Source organism: Stomoxys calcitrans, chromosome 1 (genome assembly GCF_963082655.1).
Source record: "Stomoxys calcitrans chromosome 1, idStoCalc2.1, whole genome shotgun sequence".
Taxonomy (NCBI): domain Eukaryota; kingdom Metazoa; phylum Arthropoda; class Insecta; order Diptera; family Muscidae; genus Stomoxys; species Stomoxys calcitrans.
Genome location: NC_081552.1, coordinates 113377367 through 113391810, shown reverse-complemented (window position 1 = coordinate 113391810; position 14444 = coordinate 113377367). Strand labels below are relative to the sequence as shown.

Below are 14444 nucleotides of genomic sequence, written 5' to 3'. Positions count from 1 at the left end.
TCATATTGTCATGACTGGTGTATACAGCAGTTTGGTGGAGGGCGTCTATATGAGGGTTGTGCGCCACACCGCCACTTGAGCAAAAATTTGAATGACGCACTTAACTCAAAAAAATCTATCATTGATTCTCCATTGTTTTAATCAAAGGTCATATAACCTATTGGAGGCGATTTTAGAATCACCTAGGTTCTTGTACACAAAGTTTAATGTCATATTCGTAATCTGCTCTCAAATGCCTATCATTTTAGTTTCATCAAGCTATGGTTGAGTAGTATTCCCATTTGGAGAGCTTATCGGGGATGGGGCGACTATCAATTACTTGGACCTCGTTTTTTATGTGCTATTGTGCCTATCGGTTAACTTTTGATTTTGGGTGACGTGTTTGGGGTAACAAATTACATAGCCTATACCTCCTTCCCGACCATATTCGTAATCTAGCCGCGCCCCATATTGTCACTATCGTCCAATAAACCAATTTGGGTTGTTTTGGGGTCGGGGCGGCCCCCAATTACTTGGACTTAATATGGAAATCGTACTCTACTCTTGAATACCTTTAATTTAAGTCCCATATTGTCCCAATAGGTCCACTTTTATTTTTGGCTGGTACTTTTGGGGTGCGTAGGAGGATCCGCCCCCTTGCGATATCAAAAACTTATACAGAATATTGCTCCTTCCGGACCATATTCGTAATCTACTCCCGAATACCTTTCATTCGATTCCCATTTTGTCATTATCGTCCTATAAACCTATTTTGGGGGGTTTTTTGGATTGGGCGGCCCCACAATTACTTGGACCCAATTTTTAATTTGGAAGTTGTACTCTACTCTTGAATACCTTTAATATAAGTCCCATATCCAAATCCACTTGTGTTCACTTTTATTTTTGTCTGGTACTTTTGGGGTAAGGGGGAGGGTCCGCCCCAACGCAATATCAAAAAATGTTATAGCCTATAGCTGCATCCGGACCACTCCCCACAATCTGTGAAAATTTCAAAGAAATCGGTTTAGCCATTTTTGAGTCTATACGGAATAAACAAATTTGCAAACCCACAAACAAACAAACATACAAACAAACACAAATTAATTTTTATATGTATAGATAGGGTCGGAAATGAATATTTCGATGTGTTGCAAACGGAATGACAAAATTAATATACCCCCATCCTTCGGTGGTGGGTATGAACATTTCGAAAACTTCTTAAACTAGAAAATCTTTTCAAACAAGTGAGATTTCTATTATACGAAATTAGTTAGCATTCATCATAAAACGATTTCCGGTAGATTTAAATGACGTTCGAAGAAGAATTTGAGCACGTCAAAGGTACTTCGATAGCAGCAGCTAGTAAAGCATCTAAGGAGGAATCGTCCACACCAAAAGTGTCCGGAGTCCTGAGGAAGAGTAGTTCCACTGCTTTCCCAACTGCCCCTGGAAACGTAAGGAAATTCATTATGACATGATCGAACGAAACTTGCGAGGATGAACTCCTGGTGGATGACGAGGTTAGTGGTGAAAATTCTGAATCCTTACTATGGTCGGGCTTTTGAAGATAAATCTTCAACATTGTAAGACCGCTTCGGCGGCACTTAAGTTCCTTCTGATGGCAAGACGTGACGTGGTTCTTATTCAAGAGCCATGGGTGTGTGGATGAATGGTTGGTGGATTTAAACTTCTCAAGGTTACGGGGAATGGGAGACACAGAGATTGTATTCTAGCAAAGAGTTGTCTAAGTGTTTTTCTTCTTCCGTCGCTAAGCACAAAAGATCCAGTTGTAGCCATCGTTGAAATAAATAAGTCGATTACTTGTTGGCACGTGATTCAGAAATGCCGCCTTCAAACCTTAAGTTACTGGTTGAAGCCGCTTCTACAGGGAAAAGAACCTCATTGTAGGAAGTGATACTAATACTCATCACCAGATATGGGGAAGTTCGGATATAAACGAAAGCGATGAGCTGCTACTAAATATATTACAAATTGCAATGGGGTGATTTGTAATACAGTGAACAAGTAAAAGCGTGCTAAGTTCGGCCGGGCCGAGTCTTATATACCCTCCACCATGGATCACATTTGTCGAGTTCTTTTCCCGGCATCTCTTCTTAGGCAAAAAAAGGATATAAGAAAAGATTTGCTCTGCTATTAGAGCGATATCAAGATATGGTCCGGTTTGGACCACAATTAAATTATATGTTGGAGACCTGTGTAAAATGTCAGCCAATTCGAATAAGAATTGCGCCCTTTGTGGGCTCAAGAAGTAAAATAGAGAGATGGATTTATATGGGAGCTGTATCGGCCTATAGACCCATTCAGACCATAATAAACACGTATGTTAATGGTCATAAGAGAATCCGTCGTACAAAATTTCAGGCAAATCGGATAATAATTGCGACCTCTAGAGGCTCAAGAAGTCAAGATCCCAGATCGGTTTATATGGCAGCTATATCAGGTTATGAACCGACTTGTACTTTATTTGACATAGTTGTTGAAAGTAACAATAAAAAACGTCTTGCGAAATTTCAGCCAAATCGGATAGAAATTGAGCCCCCTAGAAGCTCAAGAAGTCAAGTCCCCAGATCTGTTTATATGACAGCTATATCAGGTTATGAACCGATTTGAACCATATTTGGCACAGTTGTTGGATATAATAACAAAACATGTCGTGCAAAATTTCATCCCAATCGGATGAGAATTGCGCACTCTAGAGGCTCAAGAAGTCAAGACCCAAGATCGGTTTATATGGCAGCTATATCAGGTTATGAACCGATTTGAACCATACTTGGCACAGTTGTTGGATATCATAACAAAACACGTTGTGCAAAATTTCATCCCAATCGGATAAGAATTGCGCCCTCTAGAGGCTCAAGAAGTCAAGACCCAGGATCGGTTTATATAGCAGCTATATCAAAACATGGACCGACATGGCCCATTTACAATACCAACCGACCTACACTAATAAGAAGTATTTGTGCAAAATTTCAAGCGGCTAGCTTTACTCCTTCGGAAGTTAGCGTGCTTTCGACAGACAGACAGACGGACGGACATGGCTAGATCGACATAAAATTTCACGACGATCAAGAATATATATACTTTTTGGGGTCTCAGACGAATATTTCGAGTAGTTACAAACAGAATGACGAAATTAGTATACCCCCCATCTTATGGTGGAGGGTATAAAAATCAATTTGTGTTTGTTTGTATGTTTGTGTGTTCCGTATAGACTCAGAAACGGCTGATCCGATTTTCTTGACGTTTTCACAGGTGCTGCATAATGATACCGTGGTGAAAATAGCGTACTACATTTTCTGATATCTGAAGGGGGGCGGCGGACCCTCCCCCTTATCCTAATTTTCAGAAATGCCAGATCTTGGAGATGGGTGGTGCGATTTAAGCGAAATTTTGTGTGCTCTCATATAGTACCCTAAAAATAAAAATTAGGTATCCAAATTTCGGATGGGGTACCTAGGGGGGCCGCCCCACCCTAAAACCTACCAAACATATATTTACACCAATCACGACAATATGGGACTGAAATGAAAGGTATTTAGGATAAGAAAACGTATCTGATATCCAATTGTCGGTCCAAGTGCTAGGGGGACCATCCCAACCCCCAAAACACCCCTAAATCAGACATATATATATATATATATATATATATATATATATATATATATGTGTGTGAGAGTACAGCATGTTGCTGATATATTTTCCGGGCTTAGTCCGACACCCCTAATTCGGACATATTTACCGACCATTTCAACGTGGAGATTAAAATAAAGGTATTCGGGGGTAGAGCAAGAATTGAATTTTCTGGAGGTCAAATATCCCAAAATATCCCACAAGCTGTAATTTTTTAGTGACCATCGGAAAATGGGGCTCAAATACAGGTATTTGGGAGTAGAATGCGCATTTGATATCCACATTTACGACCATATATTTATGGCATCACCCCTTCCCCAAAACACCCCGCAAAGGGTAACAATTTTTCGACTATGCCTATATGTGGTATTTAAGATTAGAAAACGAAATTGATAACCTATTTTGGGCCATGTGTTTGGGGGACGCCTCATCGTGTAAACTCCCCTAAACCAATGGCAATATGGGGTTTAAATAAATTGTTTTTGAAAGAAGAGCACGATGCTGATATTTTTCAGGGCCAAGTGCCTGGGGGACCACCTCACCCCCGAAAACACCACTAAATCAGATATCATGAGAGTAGCGGGCTGAAATAAAGTATTTTAAGAATGGAGTACACCTTACATCTAAACTTAAACTCGTATACCAATAAAGATCATATGGGACCCAGATAAAGGCACTTATATTGTTAAACTGTTAGTCATGCGATATACTATTTTCGTAGCATGGTATTTCACTAAAAGATCTTTAATTGTCAAAAATAAATATTCAAATAAAAATTTTGTTCCATAAAAGGTAAAAGAAGGCATAGCGGAGCGGGCCCGGGTCAGCTAGTCTTATATATAACAAGTAAAAGCGTGCTAAGTTCGGCCGGGCCGAATCCTTTATACCCTCCACCATGGATCGCATTTGTCGAGTTCTTTTCCCGGCATCTCTTCTTAGGCAAAAAGGGATATAAGAAAAGGGTTGCTCTGCTATTAAAACGATATCAAGATATGGTCCGGTTCGGACCACAATTAAATTATATGTTGGAGACCTGTGTAAAATTTCAGCCAATTCGTATAAGAATTGCGCACATTGCGGCTCACGAAGTAAAATAGACAGAACGATTTATATGGGATCTGTATCGGGCTATAGACCGATTCAGACCATAATAAACACGTTTGTTGATGGTCATGAGAGGATCCGTCGTACAAAATTTCAGGCATATCGGATAATAATTGCGACTTCTAGGGGTCAAGAAGTCAAGATTCCAGATCGGTATATATGGCAGCTATATCAGGTTATGAACCGATTTGAACCTTATTTGACACAGTAGTTGAAAGTAAAAATAAAATACGTCATGCAAAATTTCAGCCAAATCGGATAGGAATTGCGCCCTCTAAAAGCTCAAGAAGTCAAATCCCCAGATCTGTTTTTATGACAGCTATATCAGGTTATGGACCGATTTCAACCATACTTGGCACAGTTGTTGGATATCATAACGAAATACTTGATGCCAAAAATTGATTCCAATCGGATTAGAATTGCGCACTCTAGAGGCTCAAGAAGTCAAGACCCAAGATCGGTTTATATGGCAGCTATATCAGGTTATAGACCGATTTAAACCATACTTGGCACAGTTGTTGGGTATCATAACAAAACACGTCGTGCGAAATTCCATTCCAATCGGATAAGAATTGCGCCCTCTAGAGGCTCAAGAAGTCAAGACCCAAGATCGGTTTATATGGCAGCTATATCAGGTTATGAACCGATTTGAACCATACTTGGCACAGTTGTTGGATATAATAACAAAACACGTCGTGCAAAATTTCATTTCAATCGGATAAGAATTGCGCACTCTACAGGCTCAAGAAGTCAAGACCCAAGATCGGTTTATATGGCAGCTATATCAGGTTATGGACTGATTTGAACCATACTTGGCACAGTTGTTGGATATCATAACAAAACACGTCGTGCGAAATTCCATTTCAATCGGATAAGAATTGCGCCCTCTAGAGGCTCAAGAAGTCAAGACCCAAGATCGGTTTATATGGCAGCTATATCAAAACATGGACCGATATGGCCCATTTACAATACCAACCGACCTACACTAATAAGAAGTATTTGTGAAAAATTTCAAGCGGCTAGCTTTACTCCTTCGGAAGTTAGCGTGCTTTCGACAGACAGACGGACGGACGGACGGACGGACAGACGGACGGACATGGCTAGATCGACATAAAATGTTACGACGATCAAGAATATATATACTTTATGGGGTCTCAGACGAATATTTCGAGTAGTTACAAACAGAATGACGAAATTAGTATACCCCCCATCTTATGGTGGAGGGTATAAAAATCAATATGTGTTTGTTTGTAGGTTTGTGTGTTCCTTGTAGACTCAGAAACGGCTGAACCAATTTTCTTGAAATTTTCACTGATGGTGCATAATGATCCCGCGGTAAACGTGATCGACGACGTACAGCTGTATATGAGCTCCTCGCCGGGGAGGTTGATCGATGGCTTACTTCGACTAAATAATGACTTGGATAGGATAAACACATGGGCAAACGCCAACGGACTTCTTTTAAATCCAATAAAGTCAAAGTGCCTTGTAATTAGTAGGAATCGGGTGACAATGCCGCCCAATCTTGATGTGGCAATTGCTGGAGCCCCAATTGAGATTGTTTCATCTGCAAGAAACCTTGGTTTGGAGTTTGATGATAGACTTTCATGGAAGAATCATGTCAGAATGACAGTGGGCAGGACCTACGGCGTTTTACGAAACTTATATATGAGTCGACAGTATACCCCTTTGTCAATAAGAATGCTTTTGGCTAGGACATTTATTCTGCCGAAACTATTATACTCTTGCGAGGTTTTTTACGGTAGTGATGTAACTCATAGGAATAAATTGCACGTGGCCTTTAACGATGTCGTTAGATACATTTTTGGTTTGCGTAGAAGAGACCGGGTATCTGACTTTGCCAGACAAGTATATGGTGTCTCTTTTAACTCGTTCCTTAAGATACGCTTGTTGCAAATGATCCACAAGATAATTTATACCAATGAACCGTCATATCTGGCTTCTGTTTTGCGTTTTGCTAACTCTACAAGAGGTAAACAAGTAATACAAATACGTCATCAATATCATGTATCTGAACAACAGTTCTTTGTTAATGCTATACGTCTCTGGAATAATCTTCCCAATAGTATTCAAATTATAAGTAATGAACGACAGTTCAAATCTTTGATTTATAATCATTTTAATTAATTATTTGTTTTGTTTTTTTTATAACTATTTTTTTAATTTATTTTATTAGTAACTTTGATTAAATTGTTAAATTTTCTTTAAAGTTTCTTTTTCTTTTTTTTGTTTTGTTTAAACCTTTTTTTAACTTAAATATTGCATCAGTAACTTTGCTTAAATTGTTAAATATTTTGTACCAATTATTGTTCTATTTAAATGAAAACTTGTTGAACTCATTGTATTTATCAATTTACTAACCCATGCTTTATATAAGACACTGTCTTTTGTATGGGTTTTATCATAATAAAAATACAAATACAAATACAAATACAAATCCGAAAATCGGAAATAAGTTCAAAGAAAAAAAAAACAACAAAAACATAAATATAATCAAATAAGAATGCTCGCTAGTTGCAGATGTTATCTCATGAGCCGGGGAATTCGTTATGTAGATTTTTTAAGCCTGTGAAGTTGATACAAAATAAACATAAATATGAGCATCAATATGAGTGTGTAATAGTGCCTTAGACGTCTATAATTTTTAAGTTATTTTATGAAATTTAATCGTTGTGAAATTTGTTTTAAACATATAGCTACTGTGGTTGGAAAAATAGCAGTAACTAAGAATTATGGGAATATAAACTTAAGCACCCTTAGAAGGCCGTGAAACATGGTGGCGTCTCGTTGATGACTTGTATATGTTATTCTGTATTTGGTATATGTCCCATTTCCTGGGTGGGGGACAAAACGTTTGTTGTTAATTTCAACGATGTCTTAGGGAATAAAATGGTTCCATATGCCGAGTTCATGTAAGTTAACGACTCAAAGCACTCTTCCAGACTAGCAGAATTCTAGTTCCAAGAGCTTTCAGTACCAAGTTTGCAAGACCTATCGTAATCATGAGACCGAAATTTGATTGAAAACCTCTGGGTCATAAAAAAACAAAAATTTGAAATTTTCCTTTTGGATTTTATATGATTTTATGTGAACTCCCCGAGCCATTTTGAGGTGCTAATGCTTTAATTAAGGAAATGAATATTGCAATGAATCATAGGAATTAGTGATCTTTTTCTGCAATATTATTCTTAGTAACTGTTTATTTTTTGCACCACTGTACATGCACTCAAACATTTGATGGTTAAGCAAATGAAGATACTTTCAATGTACTCCGAGAAAACAAAAACAATCGCATGTATACTTGCATTCATCGAACATTCATACATACAGATGTGTGTCATATGTGAGTGCGATGCCGCTGTTGTCAAGGGACCCATACGATTTGTCAAAACAAAAGTGTGGTGGATTATGATTAAGCAGCGGGGCAAAAAGTATGATGAAATCCTGAATAGAGGAGACTCAGAAAAAATTCATTCAATTTGAAGAAATTTAAAAAAAATTGTATGTACCTAACTAGAACTCTAATCGATATAAGGTAAATGGAAATGGGCGAGTACGTGATTTTTGAGAGGAGGTTGCACCAACCATGAAAACAAATTTGCAGTATGTGCTGATGTAAATATGAATTCGATTCAGTTCATCATCATGTACGTATGTAAGCGAATACGTGTTGGCATACATACGTACATATTATGTGTGGATGTGTTTAAAAGTACGTATTTTTTTGTGGGTACGTAAGCATATCTCTCTGTTAAATTTTGCCCCTTTGTTGTTGTTTTCTTTTTTATTATTATTATTTTTGTTTTTTCTTTAGATGGACTACAAGTGGATGTTTGTATGCCTGTATCGGTCCGTCCGTTGTTTGTTCTGTTCTTGTGCTCATAGTCGGACCACAAGCGTCCTCCTCTGTAATGAACGGAGTCACGTACACCATTAAATGAAAGAGCTCAACAGCAGTATCGAACGAACAAAACAAAAAACAAGTCGGTAAGGGTGAGTGAGCAAATGGAAGAGAGGGAACGCGCGCGAGTAGAAAAGGTGCCCAAAATCGTCAGCGATATAAGTTGTTGCTGGTTTACAAGATCGTGCACGAACATATTGAAAAAAGATAAAGGAGTCGAAATAATACTAGTTTCAACAATGTCTGTCCACTACATACATACTACAATAGGTGCACTGGCAGCAATACTGCACCGACTGATCGTCCCAACGTCAATGCAACTAACAATGTACGAAATAGTATGGATAAGGGAAGAGCAATACAGATGAGGGTTCTCACTGATGGGTATTTGAAAGGTCAAGCTCAAAGGAAACAAAAAGGTATTCGTTTTGGGTAAAATTACTTCAAAGCATAAATTTACGTACATATGAACATGTGTGTTTGTGTGCACAAACGTTTGTTTGTAGGCATAAAGTCGAAAAGAAGGCTAGCAAATCTGCTACCTGAATTTAATGATTAGTTTTTTTTTTCATACCCATATGGTTCGCCTTGTGTGCGTGTGTTTATGTGACTCTCAAAGTAGAATTAAGTAGATATGGAAACACACGCTCGCACACAATTTCTGTTTAGCTAAAATAATGAATTCTCATTGCCTCTCTTTGCATCTCTGGTGTGTTGAGGAAAACTCACACGAGAGAGCCGCATTGCCTTGCTTCAGGGAAAAACACTCAAATTACTTGGACTTCCAGCAGAGAGCAATATTTGAAGAGAGCATGTGTCGAGAGGATTGAGTGAAAACTGAGTGAGTTGGGGAAAAACTATAAATACAGAGCAAAGCTAGCTGGTTTGGTATAGTAGCTTCGATACATTGCTGAGATACAGATACAAACACGGATACAAACAACATCTGCCCTGTGTACTGTATATTTTAACGTAAATTTTTTCGTTCTAATTTTGTGAAGTGTTTCGAAGAGGAATAATAAAGAAGAGTTCTATTATATTATATATAAAAAAGAAATAAAAACTATTGCCATTAGTAAAACGAAAAGTGATAGAATATTTTCGTTTCAACAAAACCTAAACTGTGATTAAAAAAAGAACAACAGAAAAAAGAAAAACAAATTTCGAAAAAGCCACAGCCACACAGTAGATAACTCAGCTATTGTGAAAGTAAAAAGTTAATCAAAAGCATAATTGTGATAAAAATCGCGTGTGGTTTCTGACAAAGTTTTTAAAATTTGGACACATATACACTCCACTGATCTGGAAGTTACCGAAAAACAAAATCTTAAAGAACTTTAACCACAACCTAACTACAACTCATATAACTGTTTCTGGTGAACTCGGGTCGTAGTTGTTTTATATCTCTCGTGTCAGTTATTTTGGCACAACGTTTTGAAATAAATTTCTATTCAAACTTATCAACAACAGACAACATGAAAATGGAAATTTTAGCCGTACAACAGTTATACCATCCATCCGACTTTGCGGGTTTGGGGTCTAATAAAGTAAAAGGTAAGATATTTTGTTTTCATAAAAGAAAAACGAAAAATATTAACCTAACCTAAACCTATAAAGGTATTACCATGTATTATTTATCAGTGATATCTATTAACGGATAATGTTTTATCTGACCGGCACATAGAATTTTCAAGGTAGACAAAACTTTATTATTATCTTGTTTTAAGTTTATAAACTCTAGAAAAAAATTCGAATGTAAATTTTTAGAAACGTTTTGTGGCGACGGTGTGCAAAAAAATCAAAAATATACTTATTTATATTGCACATAGCTTTGCCGTCGGTAATTATTTATTCCATGCCTAATGATTTTTCATTTCCTCTTCTTGTCCTTGCTCCCTTAGCCCCCCGCTGAAGAGGTTTTTTAAATTTGTTTTTGTTAAAATTTTGTATTGGAATTAATTGGATTTTCCTCAAACAACAAACAACTTTGTCTTTGTTTGAAATTAATTAAGACTTTCTCCTCTCCCATAATCGTATACAAAGAAAATATCCAAACCATACGAAGCCGAAAGGCACTGAGAAAAAACGGTTGCTTGCTGCTTTCCGTCACTTCCAACCCCTGAGTCATAACGCGTAATCGTTTCGTGCTATGTAGTTGTTGTAGTTTTTTTATACGCTACATCCACATTTCGTACTACATTGGGCTTGATGCCTGCCTGCTTGATTGCTTGTTGTCAAGAGCTATAGAAACTATTGGAAAATAAATGTGTGACTTTGTTGTTGTCGTTACTGACTCTGCTATTGTCGGTGTGTAACGACCTCGACAGCCGCATAAAACATACAATTCCAAGTTTGTGTCAGCATGTGAGCAGCACGTTTGTGTAGAATGGAATGAACAGAGTGTAGTGTGTGCGCTCTATGCTGGGTTTCTTTCTTTCGTTAACGGAAAATCAAGCAAAGCGTGCTACGTGCATTTTTCATACAAACCTAAATAGCATAGATACCTCTGGCTGACTTGCTCTACAACTGCAGCAGTAGCTACTCGAACATTCGAGTGTCTCTTTTATACAGAGTTTCGCTATGTAACAATGGAAAATTTTAAGGAAATTATTTCAGGGTAGCATCTTTAGGGACTGAGTATTTATTGTAAAATAGCATTTAAAGGCCTCACGGGCCTCTCATACACATGCACTCATATAAAGAGTCTACAAGAAAACAAAAACAGGATAGATTAATCAGCCATGGTGAATGACCTAATCAGAAAAGCTAAGAAGTAATGGAATTATGGGTTCCTTAATACATTTTAGATATCCATATACCTATATTAGAATTTGTACTAATCATCACTTCATCCTTCTTCTTTTTAGATTGGACTTCACCCCTAACACCCCCACCAGAGGCCAGTACCCAGGCCACCACCAATTTACCATACAATCAAACGAACACCATCAATAAAATGAAAAGCAGTATTAACAATCAAAAGAATAGACGTTTATCGGAAAGCCAGAATAAGCGTAACACTCCAGCGGTGGTAGCTACTAATCAAAAACCCTTGGCTAGCAACACCAATAAAGCCATACACAATAGCAGTAGTAGCAGCAGCAAAACTCACAACAACGTCTACTACAGTGAAGACTTCGATGCTACGGCCATTAATGATTTGTCCCTACGTTTACTGGATGAACTAAGAGCTGCTAAAAGTCGTCATTTGTCGTGCACCGAAGTCTCATTACCCTGTGATCTCACACCACGCATTGCAGCTGAGATTCTACGCCTGTCCGAAAGGGAGCCCTGTGGCCTGCGGGGCTGCACCGTTTACATTGAATTCGAAGATGAGCCAAACAATTCCAGACGCATTGCCTCGCTCAAATTGGATAAGGAAACCGTATCTACATTTGAGATCTATTTGACACTGCGTCAGGATCATCGTGGTTGGGCTGCTCTCTTGCCACAATTCATGAAGGGTCTGTCGCGCACCATCACCATAAGTCCCGAATTCAATATCACAAAGAACAAGCTTTACTCTCCCCTGACGAGCAGTGGCTATATGTATACCAGTTCTAAGGCTATATCAACACCCACCGCATAAAAATCTAACAATACACTTCATTTTCTACCCTCCAAATAGTATGGATTTTTCTATTCCATAGATTTCCATCCATGTTAACACCTTTGGATTCAATCAAACCAACCACCAAACAGGCCCAGCAGCTGCTAAATCTCAGCAAGCCACCTTACTAAACAACCCCTAAATCAATGCGTGAACTGTGTTTCCCCATTTAGTTTGTAAGCTTTTTGTGTTCTTCTTTTCCGTTGTCATTTTTATGCGATTTCATCACTAGTATCTGTCACCCCTTCACCCTTTTTAAATTTAAGTTGTCGAATATTTCACCCTGTCCCTCGATAAATTGTTGTACAAATGTCGGGAAACATAATTTCCGGATAAAGAATATACGTCCCGAGTTACATCTGAACGCAAGGCCAATTAATCGCAAAGCAACATCAACAACAAAACTCATGAAAAGAATGTGATACTTATTAAGATGCTAAGTTTTAATCTTCCAATCCAACAAACAAAAACAAATCAACCATGTGAAATATAAAATGTGTTAAATTTGCATTAAAGCAAAGCAAATTTTGAAATCTAAGATAAAGAGGAACTCCCCTTCCCCCCAATGAAAAATTCCTCAGTCCCTTACAAAAAATAACCCACACCCACAATGTGTGTGTATGTCGAATGTCGATCTAAATTCAAAGAATTTTCAAAATTTTTTGATATTTATTTAATATTAATTATAAGTTTTTGTGTGTACTTTAATTTAAACGTTTTTTAACATAAATTTTTTGAAAAACAAAAAAATCGAAAGAAACTGCGATATTTTGCCTCTCCATTCATTGGTCAGGCATTTAGTTTGTAATAATAAAAAAAAAACACGAAATGAAATCCATATTATCTAAAAGAAATACTTTAAAAAGTTTTCATTTTCATTATGTTCTCCAGCATTTTGCTAATAAATGCAGCAGAATATCTGTAATTTTTTTTTCTCATTTTCAACTAATCTTTAAATGTGTTTTTTGTAAGTTATTTTCCGACAAAGTATTTAAAACAAAAACTGTAAAACGTACATATAGATTGTCTACGAAAAATGATTTTAAGTTTTTTCTTTAATTTTTCATAAAAACAAACATGTATTATTTTCATACCAGACAAAACTTGAAAAATATTCCCTGCCCCAGATGGCAATGAGAAAACGTCCTCAACAGGAAATGAAAACGAAAATGTATTAATGTTAATATTCTAAGTTTGTTTTAAATATTTTTATATATTTAAAATACATAAACAACCCTATGATCTTAATTTTGTTACCAAAAAACAAAACAAACAAAATCCTCCCACCACACCCCCCCCCCCACAAAAAAAAAAAAAAATGAAATAAATATAAATAAAAAAACGAAAATATATTCGGAAGTTGCTTTACTAGATTCCTTATTCGAGTATCTAAGAGAGTAATGGATGGATGTATTCCAAATTAAAAACAAATGTATTTGCTGTCTTTATTCACAAAGCAAATCATAAGCCGAAAACAAGTAAGTATCAACTTAAGTCGGACAAATCCTAAGTTAAATCAAGGAGAATATATCTGTGAAGAGATTTAATTTAAAAGAAGTCAATGGATAAAAATAATTTCGCGGGACCTGTATATACCTGAAAAGATATTCAAATAAGTGTTAAGATAAAGAGATACGCGAAAATTGGGTAATAACTGTTACCTGGTATGTTATAGGATTCTCTTTCACCCCTTGATCCATCTTGTTATTGTCACTCAAATGAAGTGTCAACATTTCGTTATACTGTGTTGTGAAAAACCAAAGAAGTTTTTCACTACAAGGAACGTATTTTGGCATTTTGTTTACTTAATAATAACATTTTATTTTTAAAGCTTAGTACAGACTTCGATTCGCCCGAGCAACTTTCAAAACGCACTACAAAACAAATGGTGACGAAGATAATGCGAACACATTCCGTAGAAATGGGGTACTGAGTTACATGAGCAAAATAGCAGCGACATGTCGCTGCGTCAATGTAAATTTGCTTCAAATGTTGTTAATTGCTCGCGAAATGGCTCACAAACAACTCTGTTCCAATGTTGTCGCTATTGTTGTGTGTCGTTGTATGATTTTTGTTTGTGTTATGTCGTCCATTAGAATGCGACATATTACGCAATCAAATAAAACACAATTTACGTGCGAATGAACTGGGCTTGGATTTTTAGTTTATTCGTATAAC

General features: G+C 37.0%; 1 protein-coding gene across 1 annotated transcript; it reads left to right on the top strand.

Annotated features, from left to right (window-relative positions):
* Window positions 1–9648: 9648 nt before the first annotated feature.
* LOC106092457 (protein scylla) lies at window positions 9649–13697 on the top strand. Its single transcript, XM_013259326.2, has 2 exons — window positions 9649–10210; window positions 11524–13697. The coding sequence occupies exons 1-2, from the start codon at window positions 10132–10134 to the stop codon at window positions 12243–12245; spliced, it is 801 nt and encodes a 266-aa protein (XP_013114780.1). The 5' UTR covers window positions 9649–10131; the 3' UTR covers window positions 12246–13697.
* The last annotated feature ends 747 nt before the right edge of the window (window positions 13698–14444 follow it).

Bases quoted from the DNA above. Each gene is read 5' to 3' on its own strand.
- LOC106092457 (XM_013259326.2), top strand. From the start codon at position 10,132: ATGAAAATGGAAATTTTAGCCGTACAACAGTTATACCATCCATCCGAC. The intron at 10,211-11,523 runs GTAAGATATTTT...TCTTCTTTTTAG, and splicing joins GGGGTCTAATAAAGTAAAAG to ATTGGACTTCACCCCTAACA.